This window comes from Geotrypetes seraphini, chromosome 14 (assembly GCF_902459505.1).
Source record: "Geotrypetes seraphini chromosome 14, aGeoSer1.1, whole genome shotgun sequence".
Classification (NCBI taxonomy): Eukaryota; Metazoa; Chordata; class Amphibia; order Gymnophiona; family Dermophiidae; genus Geotrypetes; species Geotrypetes seraphini.
Window position 1 is genome coordinate 41,039,612 of NC_047097.1, and position 27,925 is coordinate 41,067,536.

Consider the following 27,925-nt stretch of genomic DNA (forward strand, 5'->3'; position numbering starts at 1 on the left):
ATTTAGCAGCTGCAGTTTTGCTTGCAGTCTCAAAACTACCGGCATTAAAATCCAATTTATTTATAAAATTCTAAGAACATAAGAACATAAGCATTGCCTCCGCTGGGTCAGACCCGAGGTCCATCGCGCCCAGCAATCCGCTCACGCGGCGGCCCAACAGGTCCAGGACCTGCATAGTACTCTTCTATCTATACCCTTCTATCCCCTTTTCTAGTAGGAAATTGTCCAATCCTTTCTTAAACCCCAATACCGTACTCTGCCCTATTACGTCCTCTGGAAGCGCATTCCAGGTGTCTACCACACGTTGAGTAAAGAAGAACTTCCTAGCATTTGTTTTGAATCTGTCCCCTTTCAACTTCTCTGAATGCCCTCTTGTTCTTTTATTTTTCGAAAGTTTGAAGAATCTGTCCCTCTCTACTCTCTCTATGCCCTTCAAGATCTTATAAGTCTCTATCATATCCCCTCTAAGTCTCCTCTTCTCCAGGGAAAAGAGTCCCAGTTTCTCCAATCTTTCAGCGTATGAAAGATTTTCCATCCCTTTTATCAGACGTGTCGCCCTCCTCTGAACCCTCTCTAGTAATGCCATGTCTTTCTTAAGGTACGGCGACCAATATTGGACGCAGTACTCCAGGTGCGGGCGCACCATCGCCCGATACAACGGCAGAATAACTTGTTTCGTTCTGGTAGTAATACCCTTCTTGATTATACCTAGCATTCTATTCGCTCTCTTAGCGGCCGCTGCGCACTGTGCCGTTGGCTTCATTGTCATGTCTACCATTACCCCCAAGTCCCTTTCTTGGGTACTCTCTTTCACTAACATCCCTCCCATCGTATAGTTGTACCTCGGATTTCTAGTTCCCACATGTAATACTTTACATTTCTCAACATTGAACTTCATCTGCCATCTCGTCGCCCATTCTCCTAGTTTGTTCAAATCTCTTTGCAATTCTTCGCAGTCCTCTTTAGTCCGAGCTCGACTAAATAGTTTGGTGTCGTCTGCAAATTTTATTATCTCACACTTCGTCCCTGATTCTAGATCATTTATGAATATATTAAATAGCAGCGGCCCGAGCACCAAGCCCTGCGGGACCCCACTCGTTACCCTCCTCCAGGCCGAGTAGTGGCCCTTCACTCCTACCCTCTGTGTCCTACCCGCCAACCAATTTCTGATCCATCTATGTACGTCTCCTTCCACCCCATGGTTCTTCAGTTTCCGGAGTAGGCGTTCATGGGGCACCTTGTCAAAGGCTTTTTGGAAATCTAGATATATGATGTCTATGGGGTCTCCTTTGTCCATCCGTTTGTTAATTCCTTCGAAGAAGTGCAATAAGTTCGTTAGGCACGATCTCCCCTTGCAGAAACCATGTTGGCTGGTTATCAGAAGTTCGTTTCTTTCAAAATGTTCATCGATGTTTTCTTTTATCAGTGCTTCCGCCATTTTCCCCGGAACAGAGGTCAGACTCACCGGTCTGTAGTTTCCCGGGTCTCCTCTTGATCCCTTTTTAAAGATAGGTGTAACGTTGGCTATCTTCCACTCCTCCGGGATCATGCCCGTTTTCAGGGATAGATTGTAAATTTGCTGCAGTAGTTCCACTATTTCCTCCTTTAGTTCCTTCAGAACCCTTGGATGGATTCCATCTGGACCCGGGGATTTGTCAGTTTTTAATTTTTCAATCTGCCTGCGTACATCTTCAAGGCTCACTTCCATGGATGTTAATTTTTCTGCTTGATCTCCATTGAAGAATTGATCGGGTTCCGGTATGTTGGATGTGTCTTCATTTGTAAATACGGACAAAAAGAACACATTAAGTCTTTCTGCTACTTCTTTCTCCTCCTTCACCACACCCTTCCTGTCTCCGTCGTCCAGCGGCCCCACCTCCTCCCTAGCCGGCTGCTTCCCTTTAACATATCTAAAGAACGGTTTGAAATTCCGTGCTTCCCTGGCTAGCCTCTCTTCATACTCTCTTTTGGCTTTTCGAACCACACGGTGACATTCCTTTTGATACTTCCTGTGCTCTTTCCAGTTCTCCTCATGTTTTGTCCTTTTTCCATTTCATTGAATGAATTTTTCTTATTTCCTATTGCTTCCTTCACTATTTTAGTTTATCCACGCCGGGTTCTTTTGTTCGACTCTTTTTGCCACCCCTTTCTGAATCTGGGGATATACAGATTTTTGCGCCTCGCTCACCGTGTCCCTGAAAAAAGACCAGGCATTTTCTACCGTTTTCCAGTTCCTGGAAGGTTCCTAAGTTTTCTTCCCTTACCATTTCCCTCATTGCTTCGTATGTTTCCTTTTCTGAAGTTAAAGGTTGTCGCTATGGTTCTCTTTTCCTTTCGGTATTCCAACCTCAACCTTGAACTTGATCATATTGTGATCGCTGTTTCCCAACGGTCCCACTACTTCTATTTCCTTTGCAGTGTCCTCTTAACCCATTTAGGATTAAATCCAGAGTGGCATTTCCTCTCGTAGGTTCTCTAACAAGCGTGCTCCATGAAGCATCTTGTGTAGCCTCCAGAAATTCTGTCTCCCTAGTGCATCTTGAGCTTCCAAACTCCAGTCTATCCCGGGGTAGTTGAAGTCTCCCATAATATACCGTGTTACTGCTTTTACATTCTCCGCTTCATCTCGGCTTCCATTTCTTCATCTATATCTCCAGTTTGCCCGGGTGGACGATATATAGGCCCAGCTTTATTTCAGGGCCCTTTCCTTCCCCGTATTTTAAACCCATAGCGATTCCAGCTTGTCGGTCGTCTCTGCTGTGTCCATTTTCTTGTCGATTGTATGCTTTCTTTTATGTATAGGGCTATTCCACCACCCTTCTGGCCTGATCTGTCCCTGCGATAGAGCTTGTACCCCGGCAGTGCTGTATCCCATTTGTTTTCTTCATTCCACCATGTTTCAGCGACTCCAATGATGTCTATGTCCTCTGCATTGGCCATGACTTCTAATTCCCCCATTTTATTTCTTAGGCTCCTTGCATTAGTATATACGCAATTTAGATCCTGGTATTTCTTTATCTTCATTTCCTTTCCTTGTGGCTTCGGGTCCTTTGTTTCTTTTCTTTTGTTACAATCTTCCTAACCTCCTCTTCTGGGTTAGTTGACTCCTGTAATTTGGTCCCTTGTTTCTTCCCAGTCTTTTTTTCCCCTCAGTATCTTCATGGGATACTTTCTTCCGAATCATCGACACTTGGTCAACTGTCGGCTTTCCCCTTCTTCTTAGTTTAAAGTCTGTTCTATTCCTCTTCTGACGTTATTTGCTAGAAGTCTTAGTTCCCGCCAGCGCTCAGGTGCAGTCCATCTCTTCCTGTAGAGCTTGCTCTTGCCCCAGAACATTGTCCAGTTTCTCACGAAGTAGAAACCTTCTTCTTCACACCATTTCCTCATCCACGCATTTATTGGATTGTATTCTCCTGCCCTCTTGACATCCGCCCTCCGGTACCGGTTAGGTCTCTGAGAACGCTATCTTCTTGGTCTCATCTTCAGCTTCGTTCCAAGGATCTTGAACTGTTCTATCAGCGTGCTTCTCCTGTAGTCTCTCCTACTGACATCATTCGTCCGATGTGGATCACTACTGCGGTCTCTTCTGTCTCACGCCCTTCCAGGATCTTCCCAATTTTTGTCTACGATGTCCTTGTTCTCGCTCCCGGGAGGCAGGTCACCAGTCGATCTCTCTCCCTCCTGCCTATGTGGCTGTCCACATGCCTCAGGATTGAGTCTCCCACTAGGATCGCTGACTTTCCCTTCTTCATTTTTCGCTTCGGTCTCAGGTCAATGTCCTCGGTGTGCTGCACTCTTTCTTCTGGGCATCGAATAGTCAGTTCTTTCTCTCTCCATGTGGTATTCCTCTGTGGGTGTCTTCTATGAAGTCATCTGCTTCTTGTTCTCCCTTCCATGTTGGTGTAACTCCATTTTTCATCTGAAGGTCGTTCTCTTCCACCCTTTCCCTGTATGCTTCCTCAATGAATTTCTCGAGTTCTTTGACTTCCTCCCCAATGTGTCTCTCACTCATGAAGTCCTCAGCTGTCCCAGTTGGGTCCTCGGTGGTGTAAAGTCCTTCTAGCTCTTGTATCTTGTCTTCAAGTCGCTTGACTTCTTTCTTCAAGCTTTTCAGCTCCTGACACCGACCGCATACATATGACTGTCTCCCCAAGGGGAGGTAGTCATACATATGACAGTCTGTGCAGAACACTGGAAAGCTCATCTTCTGCCTTCCCTCTACTTCCATTGTTGTTCCTACTTTAAGATAACAGTTAACAGATAATGTGTGACCTGTAAGTGCCCTCTGTAACTGCTTTGTGTCCTCTCTTTCTGCCTACTGCTGGTGTCCTCTCTCTCTTTCTCTCTGCCTGCTGCTAGTGTCCTCTGTTGCTGCTGGTGTCCTCTCTCTCTCTTTTTCTGTCTGCTGCTAGTGTCCTCTCTCTGCCTTCTTGTTGTCCTTCCCTGGTGTCTCTGGGTGTAGCGACAGCCCTTCGCAAAGGCGCTCTCGCTAAGGCGAGCGCCTTTGCTGCTCGCCTTCGCTGCGCGCCGAACGGCTTTGATATTTTGCATCACCATATTTACCAGCTCAGTCATATATTTGACTATCTTCTCACATATCTACACTAAAACATTCAGATTAGATTATTACATTTCCAATATTGGCAAGCACATCATGTTTTTTCCTTGTGTTATCTGTATTTCACTTGTTACTTATTTCATTTTGTCTTATTTGAACAAAATAACTACAAAATGAATAGGAGTAAAAAAGGAAACAAAGAGAAAAATTTGTGCTTGGCCAATGGGACTCATGCAGCCTGTGTCACTGAGCACCCCCCTCCCCCCCGGATTCACCATCTTAACTCTAAGTGGTGTCTAATACTTAAAAGAGGCAGAGACATACTTAGCCCCTTCTGTGGCAAGGAGCTTAATTTAAGTCTGGCTATTGACTAGTCTTGTAAACAAAATAAAAGGACTTTTCATTTTGTTTTCAAAATACCTGAAATTCCTTATTTCCTATTTTGTTTGAAATAAAATAACATCTCTAACAGCAGCAGTGTAAATAATTACAATTCAATTTTCAACCTTGTTTTATCTTACAATAAAATACTATGGCCCAATTCACTAAAGATAGTAATTCTATCGTTGTTTGACGATTCTTGGCCGATTTTAAGACAGCGATTTTAATTCACTATCTTTCTTGCTTGCATGCCAATGATTTGCACAGAGGTGCAAATCATTTGCATGCAAACTGCCCGACTCAATCACTCAGTGAGTGATTGAGTCGGGGCAGAGCCCTGACAGTAGTGAGAGGAGAAGCAGCCTCTTATCACTGCTGTCAGGGCTTCTGTCGCCTGCCCACCAAATATATGGCAGGAGGGAGGCCTGGTCCCTCCTGCCATTGGCACCCTCCTCCCCCGTCCAACACCCATGCGCCCACCAAACATCTGCTTATGACAGGAGGGATGCCCACTCGCGGCCGGCCGAACACCCTCCCCCCCACCTGCCCACCGAACACCCGACCCGCGCTTAAAAATACAGCAAGAAGGATGCCCACTCCCTCCTGCCAGCAAATGTACCCTCCCATTCCCCGTACCTTGCAAAGTTGGAAGCAGGAGGGGTGCTTAGTCCCTCCTGCTCCTCCGGCCTCTTGCATGGCAATGACGGCCTTAAGCAATGCCCCGAGGTAGGAGCCAGAGGCACCTGAGCCAATCAGGGCCTTAGGCCCATCCCCGTGCATCAGATAATGCATCAGGGTGTGGCCTAAGGCCGTCATTGCCGTATAGGAGGCCAGAGGAGCAGGAGGGACTGAGCACCCCTCCTACTTCCAACTTTGCAATGTATGGGAAGTGGGACAGGGAATGGTAGGAGGGCATCCGCTGGCAAGAGGGAGTGGTATCCCCTCCTGCCATTTTTTAAGCACAGCTTGGGTGTTTGGTAGGCCGCTGGATGTGCGGGGGAGGGCATCCCTCCTGCCATTTGTGGGTCACACAGGGGGGCGTGTTTGTCAGACCTGTTGTTAACAGTTACCGACAGGTCTGCAGCAGTCGGGTTTTAGGATAGTAAAACCCAATTCAAATAGCCAAGCAATTGTTAGTGAATCAATTGCTTGGCTATTTTGCATGGGGTTTTACTAATTTGCATGGATTGGATCAGATTGGATAGGAGATTGATCGGGCAGCAGTTTAGTGAATCGGGTCAGGGGTCAAGGAACAATCGCAAAACCAGCGATTGTCGGTATAGGATCGGAAGGTTTAGTGAATCTAGCCCTATGAAGAGACTTGTCATAAAGGATAAATAAAAGGGTGTATGTTTCATTATAATCACAAATCAGACCATCAAAACTAGGGAATATATTGCTTTATAATCTGCAAGTGTTTTTTTGAGCACAAATTCATACAAATCATGATAGCACTATGACATTAAAAATAAAGAAAAATATAAAATAAAAACCGAAATGATGCTGTCACCTGCCATTGCTGGGCTGCTGTGGAGAATGTCTGGAATGGTCTGAAGGCTCTGATCTCTGATCAGGAGATTGTGAACGGTTGCGACAGGGCCTGTCATGTGACCGGTTAGAATGATCGGATGCCAGCGACTGAATTTCTGAAATGTCTGTTAAATAAAGTTGTGATTGCTTAATGAAATGGTTATACTAAAATGATGATATGACCTATGAAGAGTGGAAAACAGGTGCCAAGAAAAACTGCCAGATTAAAAAACAAACAAACAACAAAAACCTTCCTCTAACACAAATAGCACTACTTCTGTATTTTCAATATTAAATCAGAGCCAACTTGTTTATAGATGCCTACAAAATCTGAATGATATTAGGATTCCACATACCTTTATATTATTTACCTGCAAAATAAAATAATTTTTAACTATAGCATTTATTTAAACAAATTAACATAAAGTACTCTGAATTAGCAACTGAGAACAATTTATATATATTAGATTTCTTTAAGACAGACAGATGTGTGCCATGACAGGAGGAATCCTGTATGCTTTTTAAACACAAAGTCAGTCAACCATGTGCATTTTGAATTTTTACAGCAGTTTCAACTGTGCAGAGATTGGTTTAGTATAAAACTAGATGCAGGAATGAAATTTATGACACCGTGGGGAAAACTGTGGTAAGTGCGCTGTTTACTGTGGGACATACGCTGCTGTCTTACAGTAAATTTATTTGCCTATCTGCACGTGTACACTGTGCACTAAAATAGGTCTTCTTAATTTTGTCTAAGGGGTCTTGTTTGGTGGTGTGATAGCTTCAATCAGTTAGCTTACCACCTATAAAATAGGTGTCATAAGAGCTCACATGGTAACTCTTAAATGGCTGCGTGCCAATGGCAAAATCGTATGGCCACGGCACAATTGGCCTTAGAATGGGAAAGAAACACATAAGCAGCATGCCAAAGCCACTTTTGCAACAGCTTTATTACAAGGACCTCCAGTTACAGAGAAATACTTTCAAAACCAATAATAGGAAATATTTTTTTCACTCGGGAGAATAGTTAAGCTCTGGAATGCATTGCCAAAAGTTGTGGTAAGAGCGGATAGTGTAGCTGGTTTTAAGAAGGGTTTGAACAATTTCTTGGAGGAAAAGTCTGCTATTGAGAAAGACATGGGGCAAGCCACTGCTTGCCCTAGATCGGTACCATGGAATTTTTCTACTCTTTGGCCAGGTACTTGTGACCTGGATTGGCTTCCATGAGAACGGGCTACTGGGCTTGATGGACCATTGGTCTGATCCAGTAAGGCTATTCTTATATGATTTTATAGTATCAACTAGAGAGGACTATTTTTAAAGAGGATTTATGACCAATACAATAAGTATTATATAATCAGCACACCTGGGTAGTTGTGAGAGAATATGTCATATGAATATGCTGCTTCGAGAATAGTCCGACTTAGACCACCTCTTTATCCCCCTCTCATATAATGTTAGTCATCTAGACCCTCAGAAATGCCACCAAGATACTCAAGTGTTTTTCATAGTATCTGGCTTTATGCATTTAATCCTCACCGGGTCTCTTACAGAAATTTTTATATATTTTTTAGTTGGATGTAGTTGTATCCTTCAAGTTTATAAATATTATAAATAATTTATAATTTATTTAAAACTTAAGTGGTCAGTTAAGTATTAAATAAAGTATTAAATAAATTATAAATTATTTATAAACTTGAAGTATACAACTACATCCAACTAAAATATATAAAAATTTCTGTAAGAGACCCGGTGAGGATTAAATGCATAAAGCCAGATACTATGAAAAACACTTGAGTATCTTGGTGGTATTTCTGAGGGTCTAGATGACTAACATTATATGAGAGGGGGATAAAGAGGTGGTCTAAGTCGGACTATTCTCGAAGCAGCATATCAATACAATAAGTAAACATGTCTATCTTTGAATATGTATAAAATTGTACAAAAACTAACAAAAACACACACACACACACTTCTTTCATTACTATTTACTTGTTAAAGATCCTGTACTCACCATCTCTTTCTGAGGCATTAGCAGAGTGGAGGCTGTCATCAAGATCTGGGACATTTAGCAGAGTTCCTCGCTCATCTCTTTGAACCACCATTTTCAATTTGCCCTTTGACCGTTCTATTAATGTCTTTGCATCTGTCAAGGACATATTTTCCGTGACCGTGCCATTAATCTAACAGAATAAAAGAAATGTGTGGAAATAGTGGAGTTTATCAGCTACAAAGGAACTGCTGTATGCAATCAGAAAGTTATGCAGTTATTTACTGATTATACGTTCTAGGCTAGAAAAACAGTTGTTAAAACTCTGCTATTATAAGAAATCATGAAAGGCTACTTTGAATTCTGACTTAGATTTTACCTTATCCCAACACCAGTGCAAAGATTTTTTATAACAAAATGTTTTTGTTGCCAAGGTAAAGATACAACAAACATTATTTCCATCAACTCATATGTGTCTTCAAAATAATCCAGTCAGCTCTGATCATCAGGCTACCCGGCTAAATTTTGCCATATGTATAAAACTTCACTAGGATAAATTTAGTCAAAATCTGGGCAAGCCTCAAGCATTGTTAAGAGCAAAGAAGACTAGTATGTGCTGATTTGGGTGACCAAATTTAGGCACCAGAACTTACACTTCTTAAAATCAGGTGTAATTCACAGCACCCATTTTGGGCTCACATCCTCATTATAACAGTGTGTGTAAATTTTAGGAATTCCCTGATCTTCCCATACAGCTCCCATGGCCACGCCCCTTTGGGTTGCACACTATGGGACTTGGATATACATTGTTATAGAACAACACAAAGCAAAATGTGCACCCAATTTCAAATTGGTGCCTATTAGTGTATCTACTAATAGGGATAATTTACCTGGACAGCTAAGATTATGTACGAATTGTACTAAATATAAGAAGCTCTCAACTTTTTGTTGAGACTTATTTGTAAAGAGGCTAATTTCATTCTAACTGCCTTAATATATTGTCACCATAGACCAGACATGTCAAACTCTGGCCCGCGGTGAATTAAAAGTTGGCCCGCCAGACATGGGATGGAGGGAGGGAAGGAACAGAAAGGGAGAGAAGTTGGACACAAGGGATAGAGATACTGGATAGGAGGGTAATTGGGAAGAGAATGGGAGAGATGGTGAACCCTAGGGTGGTGGGGAAGGAGAGAGAGATGCTGGATGAAAGGATAGTTGAGAAAAGGAGAGATGGTGGATCTGGAGATGGTGGGGTCCATCGCTGCAGCTGCGGGGATGGAGATGAAAAAAAGGAAAGATGCTAGACCTCCGGGGAAGGGAAGGGAAACAGAAGGGGAGGACAGAGATGGAAGATGGATGGTTAGCACAGAGAAAGAAGAAAATTACAAATGGCAAGCGAGTTATCAGAAGACAACCAGAGCCTGGGACCAACAAAAGGTACAAAAAATAATTTTATTTTCCGTTTTGTGATTACAATATGTCAGATTTGAAATGTGTATCCTGCCAGAGCTGGTGTTAGACAGCGAGCGTGAACTAGGACCTAACAGAGAGAGGAAAAGTCTTTATTTAATTTGTTTACACCACAGAACCGGCGTGGGGTTGGAGACATCGTAACCCTATACTTCTAAGATTAAGCCTTAGTCACTTAGGGGTTCTTTTATTAAGGTGCACATTTAGCGCGTGCTAAATTGGTTAGCGTACATTAATAAAAGAACCCCCTAAGTATCTTAATTAAAAATTCAGCCCACAACTTAGCCTTTTTTTCAGATTTCAGCCCCTTATGTGATTGAATTTGACACCCCTGCCATAGACGATGAGATTTTGAGAATGGTCATGTATGTTAATATGTTTTATGGCAAATTTTGTGTGTGTTTGCCATTGGAAACCGCTTAAATATTAAGCAGTCTATAAATGTTTTAAATAAAAATAAATAACAACCAATTATTGTTTTTAAATTGTTAGCCAATTTAATTGAGCGCATCTTAGATCGGTGTCCAATTTTGGGTGTCATATACAGAATGTAGGGTAAGTGCTAATTTTCAGTGTTAGCTGCACATCCTAGCCAACCAAAATTTAAGTGCTGTAATAGAGAATGACACGGTGGCGGTTTACCCACGGCCACCACATTTTAGCCGCGGGTCACCCGCCGAAAACGGGGAAGAAAACTAGCAGTCGCTGCGGCGACGGGGACAAGGCCATTCACCGCCCGCGGGGCGGTGAATGGTCTTTGTCCCCGCAGTGAGGCATGAAGGATCGCGCGGTCCCTGCAGCTCACACCCGCCTGCCCAATCAATTCTAGTGTTTAGCCAGCTCTCTCCCTTCTCCTCACCTTAGTTTGTAGATTTTCTTTTTCGGCGACCCGCACGCTATCAGAGAGCCGCGCACGCGCGGCTGCTCAGTGTTCAATCTTCTGCTCTGACGCAACCGGAAACAGGAAGTTGAAGCAGAGCAGAAGATTGAACACTGAGCAGCCGCGCGTGTGCGGCTCTCTGATAGCGTGCGGGTCGCCGAAAAAGAAAACCTATAAACTAAGGTGAGGAGAAGGGAGAGAGCTGGCTAAACACTAGGATCGATTGGGCAGGCAGGTAGTGGCTGCGGGGACCGTGCGATCGCTAGTGTTCCCGGCTCAAATTGGAAGGAGGGAGTGAAAGGGAAAAGGATTCTGGGCCAAGGGGATGAAAACGGAAGAAAAATCCACAGCAGGAAAGAAAGGGAAGGACAGGCAGGTGAGCCAGATGCTAGAAGCAGGGGGGGGGGGAAGAAAGAGGGAAAAAAGCTAGATGGGGTTGAAAAGAAGAGACACACTGGTATGGAAGAGGAAGATAGGGGAAATCTGGACACAGGAAGGTAACAGAAAGAGGGGAAATTATGTGCATGGGGCATAGGGACAGAGACATAAAGGGGACATGCCATGGGGATGGTATATGGACACAGGGGGGGGGGGCAATGACAGATACATAGGGGAGATATTAGAAATGGAGAAAATAGGAGCACAGAAGCGAGATGGTTTGTGGGGATGGGACAGGGACCGAGCTCGCAGGCTCCAGTGGCTTGCACAAATTACATTGTAACGTGCCATGAAAATAAGAGGGAGGAAGGTAGATAGATAGGCCACGCGAGAGGAGCTGAAGGGTGGTAGAAAGGAACAGATGGTAAAGGAGGGAGGGAAGGGTGGTGGTGGAAAGGAATAGGACAGACATTGAAGGAGGGTGGAGAGGAACAGACCCTGAAGGGAAATGTGGAAGACAGAATGGGAAGAAGACAGATGCCAGACTATGGGGGAGCGGAGGGAAGAAGATGGGTGCTAGACCAATTTGGGGGGGGAGTGAAGGGAGAGGCACAGTAACAGCAAATGGAAGACGCAGAGAGAAGACACACAGTGGATGGAAGGAATTGAATGAGAAGATGTGGAAAGCAGAAACCAGACAACAAAGGTAGAAAAAAAATTCTATTTATTTTTTGCTTTAGTTGTGTTGATAAAAATTTATAAACAAAGCCCTGCCAGCTGAACATCTCTTTCTCTAGTTCAGCAGCAGGAACTTTGATTTATAAGAAAGGAATAAGCTAAATATTACAGTACTAAGGCTTATATGGATGCAGCGGGGACGGTGACGGGGTGGTGAATGGGATGGCAGTGGCGGTGACGGGGCGGTGAAGGGAACGGTGGTGACGGGGCGGTGCAGAGGATGGTGGGCCGGTGACGGGGACAGATTTTTTCCCCGTGTCATTCTCTATGCTGTAATATGAGGTCTAAATTTGTTTTACCATCTTTCCTTACAGTTAAGAAAAAATCCTTCATGGCTGGATGTTAAGCTACCATGTCCCCTATCTCCACTCCTCCCGATTGGAGGTGAGTTGGAGAGGAGGAAGCCCTGCAACATCCATCCCTTTCTCCTTGCTGTTTGCTACTTGTTCCCAGTTAATTTCTTTGACTGGGTGACCAGACAGTTGGAGCACGGGAGAGTGCTAGTTGTGGGGTACTTAAATTTTAGCAAAGCCTTTGACATAGTTCCACTTAGGCAACTTATAAATTAAACTAGTATGGGTCAAGAATGACAATGTATGCACCATTATGTTGAAAATATGAAGTTTTACATCAGATTAATTTTATAAAAGACCTTTTACATGCATATGTGGCCACATATGTGCAAAAAAAGACTTTATAAAATTATCCCTGAAATAAGGATGGAGAATAAAAGCTTCCTAATAAGTGTACACATTAAGAAAAGGCTTTTTCCTCCCTATAAAATTTGGTATCAGGATTTAATAAAGTACTAGAAGGTAACATTTTTCATATAAGGAAAAAAAAAAAAAAAAAAAAATCAATCAGGGACAAAGGATTACCATATGAATCTGAAAGTGTGGAAGATACCTGGAAAAAATCTCCAGTGGAGGTTATGTGGTGCAATACAAGAAAGTTTAGGACAGACAAAAGGATCTTGGTGGTGAGGGAAAAGGACAAATAGTCTAGATCTATGCTGCTATGCAAGATTTAATTTAGAATAATGTTACTCTTAGGCAGCAAAATATAACTTTTACTGCATTCACTATATCCTCTGTTCCAGTGGCATTGTACACTTACGACAGACACTCCTTTAATCAACATTGTTCCTTTGTCAATTCCCCATCTGAAAGAACAGAATTTATTACCTTTAGTACCACATCTCCTTCTTGAATATTTCCATCTCTAGCTGCCAAACTCTCTTGAGTTATTTCTTTTACAAAGATATGACTAGCCAAGCGTAAACCATACTCTGTTTTATTAAAAAAAAAAAAAATAAATAAAAGAGAATATTAGTGTATTCGCATATTCCATAAGAACAGAATTTTCAAATTATGCAAAATAATAATTTTTTTTTAAATAATAATTTAATTTTTATATACCGCCAAAGCCATGAAAAGTTTGAAGCGGTTTACAACAAGAAGCGCTGGACAATCAGCGAATAGGCCAACAATTCAAAGACATATATACAATTTTATATAATGGAAGAAGAAAGCTATATAGTTCTTAAGGTTAATGGTTGAATTTGCAGTGCTATAAAATTCTTAGTTTACAAATCGATTGAACAAATTCGTTTTTACCAATTTTCTAAAATTGAGATAGGTTGAGGAGTGCGTGATAAGCCAATCGTTCCATTTGCCTGCCTGGAAGGCGAGGGTTCTGGGCAGGAATCTTTTATAGTGGCAGGCCTTTATTGTTGGATAGGTGAACAGATGTATTCTTCGTGTGGGCCTAATAGAACTTGCCAGATTAAATTGGGAAACTAGGTAGGTGGGGGCCAGACCAAGTATTGATTTATAACACATACAAGAGAACTTAAACAGAATTCGCGCCTCCAGGGGCAGCCAATGGAGTTTTTGATAATAGGGGTTTATGTGATCCCATTTCTTCAGCCCAAAGATCAGTCGAACTGCTGAAGTTTGAATGACTCTGAGTCTTAGAATGGTTTTTTTGAAGGATCCCAAGTAAATGATGTTGCCAAGAAGTGCTGCAGATAAGAGGTATTCATTTTCAATCCTGGACATTACCCCAGCTACAGCTTTTTAAAAAATCATATACATTAATACTGTTCTCTCAAGTAGAAGCTGGGTTTACTGTACATACATGACATTAATATGTTGAAACACAGCAAAACTACATCTTAAACAGCACATTTGATAAGCAGTAGTAATATAAGTAAATGGAAATTACAAAACAATGTGGATCATTAGAAAAGTGAGTCTCTTTCATTTGAAAGGAAACTCCAGAATGAGAGGGCATAGGATGAAGTTAAGAGGTAATAGGTTCAGGAGTAATCTAAGGAAATACATTTTTTTTGCTACTTCAGCTTGTCTGCGGTGTTCTTTGCTCACTTGTTTAAAGACAATAGATTGTTTTCAGTCCAATTCTTTATATGTGAGGTTGCAAACCATTGGACCCCTGAGGAAGGCGTGTTCGCCGAAACACGGACTGTGTAGGGTCCGGTTGGATTTTTATCACAGTATTTTTTATCATTGTACTTTTTAAATTGAATTTTCATGGTTTTATATGTCAGTGTTTAATAAATTATCTCCAGAACATCTGTATCCACAGTTTTTGTTTTCATCGGTGGATTGTTTTCACTGTGGATCATTGGGTCTCCCCATTTTTCTTTGTTAATCAAAGTATTCAGACATTATGTAACAGACATATAAACTGCTAACTTTAGGAGTTATGTTTCTGGTCATTAATAAACAAATTGAACTGAAGGGTAAATGGATAGTTTTATCCAATTCTGCAACCTGTAATGACATCGACTCTTCACAGTCCTATTTATGATTCATGATTATATATTTTTCTTTTCTGTTTCAATATATTTGTTTATCTACTAATTGATCAACAAGTTTGTCATACGTTATTTTCTCTAAGATTGTATTTTCTTGTTGTTTCTTATGTTATCCATCCTTGAATTGAATAGACACAGGATAGGCATAGACGGAATACAAGATTCAGTGTATCGTAATATAACATTTTTACAATTTACTAACTGCCTTTCTGCATTGTAAGTACACCCAAAGTGATATACAGTATTCAAATAAAATAAAACCTAAAATCTTAATCATAAGGCGAGGACCAGCCCCTCCACATGTTCCCTTTCATCCACCTACAAGAAAGCAGTTACTCACCTGTAGCAGGCAAATATTCTCACATGTGGGTGACATCATTTATGGAGTCCAGCACGGACAGTACAAAACTATACTGTCACTTTAAAAATTTTGAGACTGCTTGTACTGCGCATGCACACATGTCTTGCCACCCAATGTTGACTCGCAAGACTTTCAGTTCATAAACAAAACTAAGAAGCCAACTAGGGGAGGTGGGAGGGTTATGAGAATATCTGCCTGCTACCTTCAGATAGCACCTACTGCATGTGAGTAACTATGCTTTATACGAAAACAAGCAGGCAGCATATTCTCACATGTGAGATTCCCTAGCTGCCAGGATCATGTCTCTGAGAAGAGGGTTTCTGATAACTACCATGAGCCTGGTGAAACCAAATGAGGTGGAAGGGCCTCTAAATAGAAAATAAAATTTTGCAAAACTGGTTGGTTGAAGTAGCTATTCTGTCTGGAATGATTCTCCAAACAATAGTGAGATGTGAAGGTATGAATTGAGGACTATGTGGCTGCTTTACAGATGTCCTCTATAGGAGTAGAACATAGATGAGAAACTGAAGTCACCAATGCTTGACCTTTATGTGCTGCGACATGGCTTTCAAGCATCAGCCTAGCCCAAGCACAGTAAAAGGAAATACAGTTTTCAGACCAGAGTTAGCGATGTGCATTAGATCGGCCAGAACCAAGGGGAGAAGACAAGTTATTGGATGTAGTGAGTTGAGATTGCACCAGATTATGAAATGAGTCCACTTGAAATGATAGCAACGTTGTATGAAAGGTTTTCTAGAAGCTTCAATGATGGCTGACACTAGTGCAGATACAGGCGTCCCTGAGTTACAGACGCCCAACTTTAGTATGACTCATACTTAAGAACGTGGTTGCAGTTTCATTTGATTTCACTGAGCAGTATTTCCAGTAGCATAGACTCCTACACTTCTCCTGAAGCAGATTCAGGACTGATGCTTGGCCACATGTGTGGCTGTGCATGCTCTGCCTTAGAGGCGAACCCGGCGAACAACATTGACAGACTAGCGTTCAGCTACAGATCCGGATAAGTTTTGCCTCTATGTCCCCGACCCTGAAGAAAATTTTTGAAACGCGTCAGTGGGGCACAGGTTACAAGCTAAGTTACTATCACTTTTATTCTTCAATATTTAACAAGTTTTATTAATGAGCACAAACACTTTACAAATTATAAATTAATGATAATGCGAAAAGTTGCACAATTGTTCAATATTCCACACTATATAAAGTTCCAGTGAGGACGGCTACCACATATACTATGGTGTGGTATTCTGAGGAACATTGTGTGAATTGAACATTTACTTAGTAGTGGATTGTTTACGTTTGCTACCTTAGAGGGAACACTGTTAGGAACAGTTGGCCCTTTTGTCAGCTGGAAGCAGACAAAATCTTAAAATATACATCAAGAATCTTAAAATATACATGCTCCGATTACATGCAAATCTGACTTAAGAACAGCTTTAAAAACATAACATGTTCTTAACCCGGGGACTGCCTGTAGTCAAAAAGCAACTACTAGGTGGGCAAAATACCACGCTGTGAAAGCTAAATCAGCAGACACCTAGAAAAACAGCACCAGCCGAGTGTCACTCACACTTAGGTGCCATTTACAGAATCACAGCTGGTGGTGCCTATGTAAAAACTTAGGCCCCTGAAATGTAGCCTACATTTCAAGCACCTATGTTTTTGGAGAATCGTGCCGAGTGGCACCTAAGTCATGTTCTGCCCATAGAAATGCCCACTTAGGTGTTAAGTGCCGCTAAGCACCATGTGATAGGTGCCTATCTTTTACAGAATCAAATATGCACCTACTAACCAATCAAATTTTTTTTACCAATTGTTGAAGCTATTAAGGGTATTTTGCCAATTAAGTTAGGCGTCTAAGAGGTGCATAACTTTAGGAACCCTTTATAGAATCAGCCCCTAAGTTTTCAGTTAGTGGCTAACAATGTTTCAGATATAATCAAATGTAAGAAATCATCTCACACTCATGCCGTGCTTCATTCTTCAAGGTTCTGGCTAGTCTCACTGGTCCTCAGCGAGCCACCAAGCACTCAAACTACTCTCATTGTGCTGGGCTTTATGCTCCCACTCGTCATCAGATCCACTTCAATAAATACTTGAATTGTTTTTAATAATTATCTTTTAATAAACTTAAATATTATAGCTTAAATCAATATGTACTAAAAGTACTCAGCTGTGCAAAAGACGCTTTTCAACGGGGGTAGAATCACCAACATGTTTCGCCCGTATAATTCAAAGGGCTTTCTCAAGGATACCACTCCCTCTTTACACCATTCGAACTGACTATTGCGTAAAGCCCAGCACAATGAGAGTAGTTTGAGTGCTTGGCGGCCCGCTGAGGACCAGTGAGCAAGAACCTTGAAGAATGAAGCACGGCATGAGTGTGAGATAATTTCTTACATTTGATTACCGTATTTTCGCGGATATAACGCGCGCGTTATACGTGATTTTACGTACCGCGCATACCCCTCGCGCGTTATATGCCTGAGCGCGGTATACAAAAGTTTTTAAACATAGTTCCCACCCCGCCCGACGCCCGATTCACCCCCCCAGCAGGACCGCTCGCACCCCCACCCCGAACGACCGCTCGCACGCGCTCCCACCCGCACCCGCATCCACGATCGGAGCAAGAGGGAGCCCAAGCCCTCTTGCCCGGCCGACTCCCCGACGTCCGATACATCCCCCCCCCGGCAGGACCACTCGCACCCTCACCCCGAAGGACCGCCGACTCCCCAACAATATTGGGCCAGGAGGGAGCCCAAACCCTCCTGGCCACGGCGACCCCCTAACCCCACCCCGCACTACATTATGGGCAGGAGGGATCCCAGGCCCTCCTGCCCTCGACGCAAACCCCCTCCCCCCAACGACCGCCCCCCCCCAAGAACCTCCGCCCGTCCCCCAGCCGACCCGCGACCCCCCTGGCCGACCCCCACGACACCCCCACCCGCCTTCCCTGTACTTTGTGTAGTTGGGCCAGAAGGGAGCCCAAACCCTCCTGGCCACGGCGACCCCCTAACCCCACCCCGCACTACATTACGGGCAGGAGGGATCCCAGGCCCTCCTGCCCTCGACGCAAACCCCCCCCCCCCCCAGCCGACCCGCGACCCCCCTGGCCAACCCCCACGACCCCCCCCACCCCCCTTCCCCGTACCTTTGGAAGTTGGCCGGACAGACGGGAGCCAAACCCGCCTGTCCGGCAGGCAGCCAACGAAGGAATGAGGCCGGATTGGCCCATCCGTCCTAAAGCTCCGCCTACTGGTGGGGCCTAAGGCGCGTGGGCCAATCAGAATAGGCCCTGGAGCCTTAGGTCCCACCTGGGGGCGCGGCCTGAGGCACATGGGCCAAACCCGACCATGTGTCTCAGGCCGCGCCCCCAGGTGGGACCTAAGGCTCCAGGGCCTATTCTGATTGGCCCACGCGCCTTAGGCCCCACCAGTAGGCGGAGCTTTAGGACGGATGGGCCAATCCGGCCTCATTCCTTCGTTGGCTGCCTGCCGGACAGGCGGGTTTGGCTCCCGTCTGTCCGGCCAACTTCCAAAGGTACGGGGAAGGGGGGTGGGGGGGTCGTGGGGGTCGGCCAGGGGGGTCGCGGGTCGGCTGGGGGGGCGGGGGGGTTTGCGTCGAGGGCAGGAGGGCCTGGGATCCCTCCTGCCCGTAATGTAGTGCGGGGTGGGGTTAGGGGGTCGCCGTGGCCAGGAGGATTTGGGCTCCCTCCTGGCCCAATATTGTCGGGGAGTCGGCGGTCCTTCGGGGGGGGGGTGCGAGTGGTCCTGCCGAGGGGGGAGAAGAATCGGACGTCGAGGGGGGGCATCAGGCTTTCAGGATGGGGACAGGACTTCAAGGGGGGACAGGCAGATCTTCAAGGGGGACAGGCAGACCTTCAAGGGGGACAGGACTTCAAGGGGGGACAGGCAGACCTTCAAGGGGGGACAGGCAGACCTTCAAGGGGGGACAGGACTTCAAGGGGGACAGGCACGGAGAGGCGGGGCAGTGCACCGAAAGTCAGGGCGGGTGAACGGTGAGTCGGGGCAACCAGAGGAGAGTCGGGGCAGTGCACCGAAAGTCAGGGTGAGTCGGGGCAACCAGAGGAGAGTCGGGGCAGTGCACCGAAAGTCAGGGTGAGTCGGGGCAACCAGATGAGAGTCGGGGAGGGCGAAAGGAGAGTCGGGGTGGCCAGAGGAGAGTCGGGGAGAGCGAAAGGAGAGTCGGGGTGGCCAGAGGAGAGTCGGGCAGCATGCGCGTTATATGCCTGAGCGCGGTATAGAAAAGTTTTTGTACATATCATCGTGATTTCTGCGCGCTATACCCCTGTGCGCGTTTTACAATGGTGCGCGTTATATCCGCGAAAATACGGTATATTGGATATTGGAGTGTCCTTCATTCAAATTTATTCAAATAGTGCCAATGGTTACATTATAACAATGTTTCAGAACATATTATAGTGGTTTAATCAACACACACATATGCAAAATCAATTATAGTGCAAAATCAACACACACATATGCATTCAAAAATTAAAGCAAATAAACTCACCTTCATTTTTCCGAGATTTCACCAGTGTTACCTTGGCAGGTTTTGGAGGCTGACTTGAAGTCACAGATCGTCTATCCGATCTTGGTGATAAACTCCTTTCTCTGCTTGCACTTCTCTCTCTCACCCAACTTTTCTCATTTTTCCTGTTGGCACCTGGGCCACTACGCCCACTTCGCTGATCATGCACCACTTCTTCTTCATAACTGTCTTCTTCATGGTCTGATACTGGCTCTGGCCGGGCAACTGGAAGCTGAACTTTCTTTTTCCTTCGTATTGTCTGCAGGCAATATATGTTCCATTATTTCTTTTCTAAAACAAATAAATCCTAATTCAACTGCTTTCCTAAGCTTTTAACCCTAAAAATTGGCACATCTGCAGGAAAAGTTATTTATAAGTATTAAATAAAGCATAATGATAAATACACACTTTTTACTGTATAACGTTTCTTTCTCTTCCATTTTGTAGTTTTAATACAGCAGTGGATTTGAGCAATTAACTTTCAACCACAGGCATGCTTTTCACAATTATTTATTCTAAAAAATCTTAACATATTCTTAAAAATCTTAACTAAAGTTTAGTGACTGCAGTCGTATTTCCCCCACAGAGACTGTCACATCCTTTTGGATTTAGACTAAATTATCTTTCCATGCCTGAGTTCAAAGCAAATTACATTACATTACAGAAGATACAATTGTGTACAAAAGTTTAGGAACCCTAGTCAAACTATATGAACCGATCTGTATCAACAGAACCTGACAATTTTTACAACAGCTTTTCGGTATTTTTAAATATTGTTCATTTCAACAGGAAATGAAACTGACAAGTGAAAAGTCTGGACACCCTTCCAATTGATTCATTACTACTTAGGAGGCCCTTTTACTATGGTACCCTAAGCCCTAAGGCAGACTTAGCACATGGAAAAATGCTTACTGCAGGGTGTACTAAAAGCATCCTATAATTTTAATATTTACACATGGTAATTGTGTGGTCATTTTTTGTAATGATTTTTTGAGGGCATGTGTCAGAGGTGGAGAGTGGTCATTCTCACACTAAGCAGTTAGGGTCAGATTCTGTATAGGATGCCCAGTCTCAGCAGCCACCTAAGTGGCTTTTGAGAATCGCCATAGGCGTCCTATATAGAATCGCATCTATAAGCAACAGCGATGTAGTTTCTGTTTCTTGTATTGCTGTTGGCTGCTTTATCAATAAAAATTATTAAAAAAAAAAAAAGAATCGCATCTGTCCTGATGGACAGACACCTAACCACTTCAATTCTCTAATCAGCATCCATGTCACAGGCGCCGGTTAGAGAGTTGGTTTGTTGCCGAGCTGATTGCCACAAGGAAATCTCCCTGTGGTGATCAGTTTAGTGGCCACGGCCGAGATCCCATCCTCCCTCTTCTAAGCAAGTTAGTCAGATGTCGTCTTCACTCTTCGTTCAACTTCTCATCCATATTTGTTGCAGGAACTAGCAGTTGAAGAACATACTCTGAAACACAGCTTGCGGCCTCCCTCTCTGCTTTCCTTCTGCCGTGGTCCGCCCCCAATGACACAACTTCCTTTTTCAACTGGGCAGATCATGGCAAAAGGAAAGCAGGGAGGCCGCAGGATGCGTTTCAGAGTCTCTGCTGCAGCTGCTAGTTCCCTGCAACAAAAATGGATGAGAAGATGAATGAAGGTGAAGGTGATGTTGGACCAGCGGTCAAACAAATATTTTAATCTATATATATATATATATATAAAATCGGAGGTATGTATGTGTGTATGTATGTATGCATGTATGTGTGTGTGTATGTGCCGCGATCACGCAAAAACGGCTTGACCGATTTGAACGAAACTTGGTATGCAGATCCCTCACTACCTGGGATGATATGTTCTGGGGGTCTCGCGGCCCACCTGCACACGTGGGCGGAGCTACAAACATAAATTCAGATTTCACCCATTCATGTCAATGGAAATAATGTAAAAAGCTGCCATTCTCACAGTTATTCAAAAACGGCTTGACCGATTTGAACGAAACTTGGTATGCAGATCCCTCACTACCTGGGGTGATATGTTCTGGGGGTCTCGCGGCCCACCTGCACACGTGGGCAGAGCTACAAACATAAATTCAGATTTCATCCATTCATGTCAATGGAAAAAATGTAAAAAGCTGCCATTCTCACAGTTATTCAAAAACGGCTTGACCGATTTGAACGACACTTGGTATGCAGATCCCTCACTACCTGGAGTGATATGTTTTGGGGGTCTCGCGGCCCACCTGCACACGTGGGCGGAGCTACAAACAGAAAATCAGTTTTCACCCATTCATGTCAATGGAAATAATGTAAAAAGCTGCCATTCTCACAGTAATTCAAAAACAGCTTGACCGATTTGAACGAAACTTGGTATGCAGATCCCTCACTACCTGGGGTGATATGTTCTGGGGGTCTCGCGGCCCACCTGCACATGTGGGCGGAGCTACAAACAGAAAATCAGTTTTCACCCATTCATGTCAATGGAAATAATGTAAAAAGCTGCCATTCTCACAGTAATTCAAAAACGGCTTTACCGATTTGAACATAACTTGGTATGCAGATCCCTCACTACCTGGGGTGATATGTTCTGGGGGTCTCGCGGCCCACACCGCAGGCTGCTAAGCAAGATGGAATCGATGGGGTTAGGAGAGACACTAACTGCATGGGTCAATGATTGGCTGAGTGGCAGACTTCAGAGGGTGGTGGTTAATGGTACCCTCTCTAAAACATCGGAGGTGACCAGTGGAGTGCCGCAGGGCTCGGTCCTGGGTCCACTCCTTTTCAACATATTCATAGGGGATCTGACTCAAGGGCTTCAAGGTAAAATAACACTATTCGCCGATGACGCCAAACTATGTAATATAATAAGTGAATGCAGTTTACAGAATTATATGGCGCAGGACCTGCTTACATTGGAAAGTTGGTCCTCAACCTGGCAGCTAGGCTTCAATGCTAAGAAATGTAAGGTCATGCACCTCGGAAGCGGAAATCCATGCAGGACGTACTTCTTGAACGGAGAAACTTTAACTAGGACTTCAGCAGAACGAGATTTAGGAGTAATCATCAGTGCAGACATGAAAACTGCCAATCAAGTGGAGAAGGCTTCATCTAAGGCAAGGCAGATATTGGGATGTATCAATAGAAGTTTCGTCAGCTGAAAGCCTGAAGTCATAATGCCGTTGTACAGGGCCATGGTGAGACCTCATCTGGAGTACTGTGTGCAGTTCTGGAGGCCACATTACAGTAAAGATGTGCACAGAATTGAATCGGTTCAACGGACGGCCACCAGGATGATCTCGGGGCTCAAGGGTCTCTCGTACGAAGAGAGACTGAACAAATTGCAGCTCTACACTCTTGAGGAACGTAGGAAGAGGGGAGACATGATCGAAACATTTAAGTACCTCACGGGACGTGTCGAAGTGGAAGATGATATTTTCTTTCTCAAGGGACCCTCGGCCACAAGAGGGCACCCGCTCAAACTCAGGGGCGGAAAATTTCATGGCGACACCAGAAAGTATTTCTTCACAGAGAGAGTGGTTGATCATTGGAACAAGCTTCCAGTGCAGGTGATCGAGGCAGACAGCTGCACTGGAAGCTTAAAGAATTTAAGAATACATGGGATACCCATGTGGGATCCCTACGAGGGTCAAGATAAGGAAATTGGGTCATTAGGGCATAGACAGGGGGTGGGTAAGCAGAGTGGGCAGACTTGATGGGCTGTAGCCCTTTTCTGCCGTCATCTTCTATGTTTCTATGTTTCTATATGTTGCTTGCTCAAGGGTGGGTTCACCCAAGAATTTATATGTTCTTGCTCCAGGAGGTGAAACTAAAATTGTTGTTTATAATCACGTTTTGCGTTAGTTGTATTGTATTCATTTTGTCAAATATTTCACATTATAATTTGAATATTGTACTTTTTATTAAGCTGTAAAAAAATACTTTCATTCACCACTATAAAGTATCTTTATTTGAATCCATTTACAGTGTTATTGCTATAATTAAATACCCGTGCAACGCCGGGGCATCAGCTAGTAAACTTAATAAAACTTGAGGACAATGTGCATCACTCTGCATTTGTCCGAATTAAATTTTATCTGCCATTTCCATGCCCAGTCTTCCAATTTCCTAAGGTCTTCCTGCAATTTTACACAGTATGCATGTATTTTAACAACTTTGAACAGCTTTGTCTCATTTACAAATTTAAACACCTCACTTGTCATTCTGATTTCCAGACCATTTATAAATATGTTAAAAGGCACTGTTCCCAGTATAGATCTCTGCGGCATTCCACTATTCACTCTCCTCCATTGAGAAAAATGGTAATTTAACCCTACTCTCTTTTTCTGTTCAATACCAATTCCTAATCTACAACTGAACATTGCCTCCTATGCTATATGTTCCCTCTAAATGGAGCGTGTGAGCAATTACTCACACATTTTACATTGTCGTTACATGGTTGCTCACAAAAATACTGACCCAACTAACTTTAAGAACATAAGAACATAAGAACATAAGCAGTGCCTCCGCTGGGTCAGACCACAGGTCCATCTTGCCCAGCAGTCCGCTCCCGCGGCGGCCCGAACAGGTCACGGCCTGTCTGAGTCACCAGAAGGGGCCCCCTTGCCACCTTGGTTTCCCATTGAGTCTTATCTTCCCATCGAAGTCCTAACCCTCCGGTCTTGCACATGCACGACCTGGTTGGATTTCTATACTTATTACTTCAAACAAAATTACACTATATAAAAATTAAACTAAACTAAATCAATTACCATGTGTGTGATTTTATTTGTATTATATACAGAAATGCACTACAAATACTGGGATCAAAAACTATTGGTTTTTAGACGCTGCTATTCCCAGAAAAAAATTTGCACACACTAGACACTCCTTAGCATAGCTCCTATGTCTTGACTTTTTAAATTTCTCAGGAGTTTCTTATGAGAAGTTTGTTGAAAGGTTTCTGAAAATCTACTGTAGCTAGACTACATCAATCAGCTCACCTTTATCCACATGTATATTCACACTTCCAAAGAAATTAAGTAAACTGGTAAAGCAAGACTTCCCTTGGATGAACCCATTACACTGTCCCATTACACCATGTTTCCTAATTTTATTCTTTATAATGGTTTCCACCATCTTGCCCGGCACTGAAGTCAGGCTGTAATCTCCCAGATCACTCCTAGAACCCTTTTAAAAAATCAGAGTTATATTGGCCACCCTCCAATCTTCAGTACTATAGACAATTTCAATGATATCAGATCAGCAGTTTAATACTAGAGTTCTTTCAGTACCCTGGAAAGTATACCATCCATTCCAGGTGTTTTATAACTCTAACTCAGTGGTTCCCAATGGGAGTGCTACCGCCCACTGGTGGGCACTGAGAAGTCTTAAGAGGGGCATTTTGTTTCCAAGTCATATTGAGGGGGTATTGAGGACCAGATGTCGCCCCCTTGAGCAATTGGCGAATCCAATGGCCACTGATGGCAGCATTGTCGTCTTTGTTTTGATTCTTCAACTTTTGACACTTCAACATTTTGCCGCTATGGCAACGTTCTCGCCAAGTCCCATGCGACTACCCCAAAGCTTCTCCTGTGACGCAAGCCACCCAGGCGGCAATAGGAAGTGTGTCAGAGGAGAAGCTTTAGGACAGTCACACAGGACTTGGTGAGAATGTTGCCGCGTCCGGACATCTCAGAAAGAGAAAACTATGAAGAGCGCCCACACAGGTGAGGAGAAGGGAGGAAGGTGGCCTGATGAGGGGAAGAGGTTGAGCGGCGCTTAAGGGTAGTGGAAGGAGAGGGGGAAGGGTAACAGATGCTGAAGGGAAGTGAGGAGGGACAAGAGAGGGAAGCAGACGCTGAAGGGAAGTGGAGAGAGAGAGGAAGGAGCAGACGCTGGATGGAAGTTTCATCACATTAAGCTCAGCTCTATCACTAATATTATAATAGTCATTTTTTAACAACATATTTTTTAATCATACCATGATAATATTGTTATTATCTTCTAATAAAATAATTTTTAAAAATTTGTCCTCGTTTTTCAATATTCACTGAAAGCAATGTTACTTACCGTAACAGTTGTTATCCAGGGACAGCAGGCAGCTATTCTCACTAGTGGGTGATGTCATCAGACAGAGCCCCGGTACGGACGTCTCACAAGCACGTGTTGCTTGTAGAAACTTAAAGTTTCTAGATGCCCGCACCGCGCATGCGCCGGTGCCTTCCTACCCGGAGATCCGGGCGTGTCTCCTCAGTTCAGGTAGCTAGCCTGAGAAGCCAACCCAGGGGAGGTGGGTGGGACGTGAGAATAGCTGCCTGCTGTCCCTGGATAACAACTGTTACGGTAAGTAACATTGCTTTATCCCAGGACAAGCAGGCAGGTATTCTCACTAGTGGGTGACCTCCAAGCTAACCTCAGTGGGATGGAGGGGGAGTTGGCGACTTAAGAGAATAAATTTTTCAATACTGTTTGGCCAAACTGTCCATCCCGTCTGGAGAGGGTATCCAGACAATAATGTGAGGTGAATGTGTGAACCGAGGACCAGGTGGCAGCCTTGCAAATTTCCTCGATTGGTGTTGATCTGAGGAATGCTACTGAGGCTGCCATTGCTCTGACCTTATGGGCTGTGACCTTACAAGGAAGTGATAATCCAGCCTGGGCATAGCAGAAAGAGATACAAGCCGCCATCCAATTAGAGATGGTGCGCTTTGATACGGGTCTTCCCAACTTGTTAGGATCGGAGGAGACAAAAAGTTGAGGAGTGGTTCTGTGTGGCTTGGTGCGATCCAGGTAGAAAGCCAAGGCACGTTTACAGTCTAGAGTGTGAAGGGCCGATTCTCCGTGGTGAGAATGAGGCTTAGGGAAGAATACTGGAAGTACAATGGATTGGTTGAGATGAAATTCGGAGACCACCTTAGGCAGGAATTTCGGGTGAGTGCGGAGGACCACCTTGTCATGGTGGAATACTGTGAATGGTGGGTCCGCCATCAATGCCTGGAGTTCGCTGACTCTGCGAGCGGACGTAAGGGCTACAAGGAAAAGCACTTTCCAGGTGAGATACTTCAGAGGGGCCCTGTTGAGTGGTTCAAACGGGGGCTTCATGAGGTTGGAAAGGACTACATTGAGGTCCCAAACTACTGGGGGTGGTTTGAGAGGAGGGTTAACATGGAAGAGTCCTTTCATAAATCTGGCGACCACCGGATGGGCCGAGAGGGGTTTCCCTTGTAGAGGCTGGTGGAACGCCGCAATAGCGCTCAGGTGGACTCGTATGGATGTGGACTTGAGCCCAGATTGAGATAGGTGTAGGAGATAGTCCAGCACGGAGGATAAGGAAGCTCGCTGAGGTTCCTTTGACTTAGAAACACACCATGAGGAGAATCTGGTCCATTTCTGGGAGTAGCATTGTCGAGTGGCGGGCTTCCTGGAAGCTTCCAAGACCTCCCTCACTTCTTGTGAGAATTGGTGAGGGGTTACGTTGAGAGGAACCAAGCTGTCAGGTGGAGAGACTGCAGGTTGGGATGAAGTAGTGATCCTTGATGTTGAGTAAGTAGTGAAGGAAACACTGGAAGTGGTACTGGTTCCCTGCTGCTGAGTTGAAGTAGGAGGGAGAACCAAGGTTGTCTGGGCCACCGAGGAGCTATTAGAATCATGGTGGCCCGTTCGAGTTTCAGCTTGACCAGAGTCTTCTGGATCAGCGGGAATGGTGGGAACGCATATAGAAATCGTTTCCCCCAGTTCAGTAGAAAAGCATCTGCCTCGAGGCGATGAGGAGTGTAGATCCTGGAGCAAAACTGAGGCAGTTTGGCGTTGTGGGGAGCCGCAAAGAGGTCTATCTGAGGCGTCCCCCATTGCGTGAAGATTTGGTGAAGGGGGTTGGAATGGAGAGTCCATTCGTGCGGTTGTAGCAGACGGCTTAGTTTGTCTGCTAAGACGTTGTTCTCCCCCTGGATGTATACTGCTCTGAGTAGGGCGTTGTGGCGCACCGCCCAGTCCCAGACTCGTAGAGCTTCCTGGCAAAGGAGGGCCGAGCCCGTGCCTCCTTGCTTGTTGATATAATACATGGCGGCCTGATTGTCTGTGCGAATGAGGATTACCATGTCGTGGAGTAGGTGTTGGAAAGCTTGGAGCGCATTGAAGATGGCTCTGAGTTCCAATAGATTGATTTGGTGTAGTCTTTCCGCACTGGTCCAGAATCCTTGGGTGCGGAGACCCTCCAGGTGGGCCCCCCATGCG

At 44.4% G+C, this 27,925-nt stretch overlaps 1 protein-coding gene across 1 annotated transcript in view; it reads right to left on the minus strand.

Annotated features, from left to right (window-relative positions):
* Nucleotides 1-27,925, minus strand: part of TJP1 (tight junction protein 1) — a 355,098-nt gene that overhangs the window by 163,635 nt on the left and 163,538 nt on the right. Inside the window, 4 exon segments of the mRNA XM_033920501.1 lie at nucleotides 6,450-6,594; nucleotides 8,484-8,652; nucleotides 13,110-13,213; nucleotides 19,677-19,953. Of these exon segments, the coding sequence (XP_033776392.1) occupies nucleotides 6,450-6,594; nucleotides 8,484-8,652; nucleotides 13,110-13,213; nucleotides 19,677-19,953 (695 nt within the window).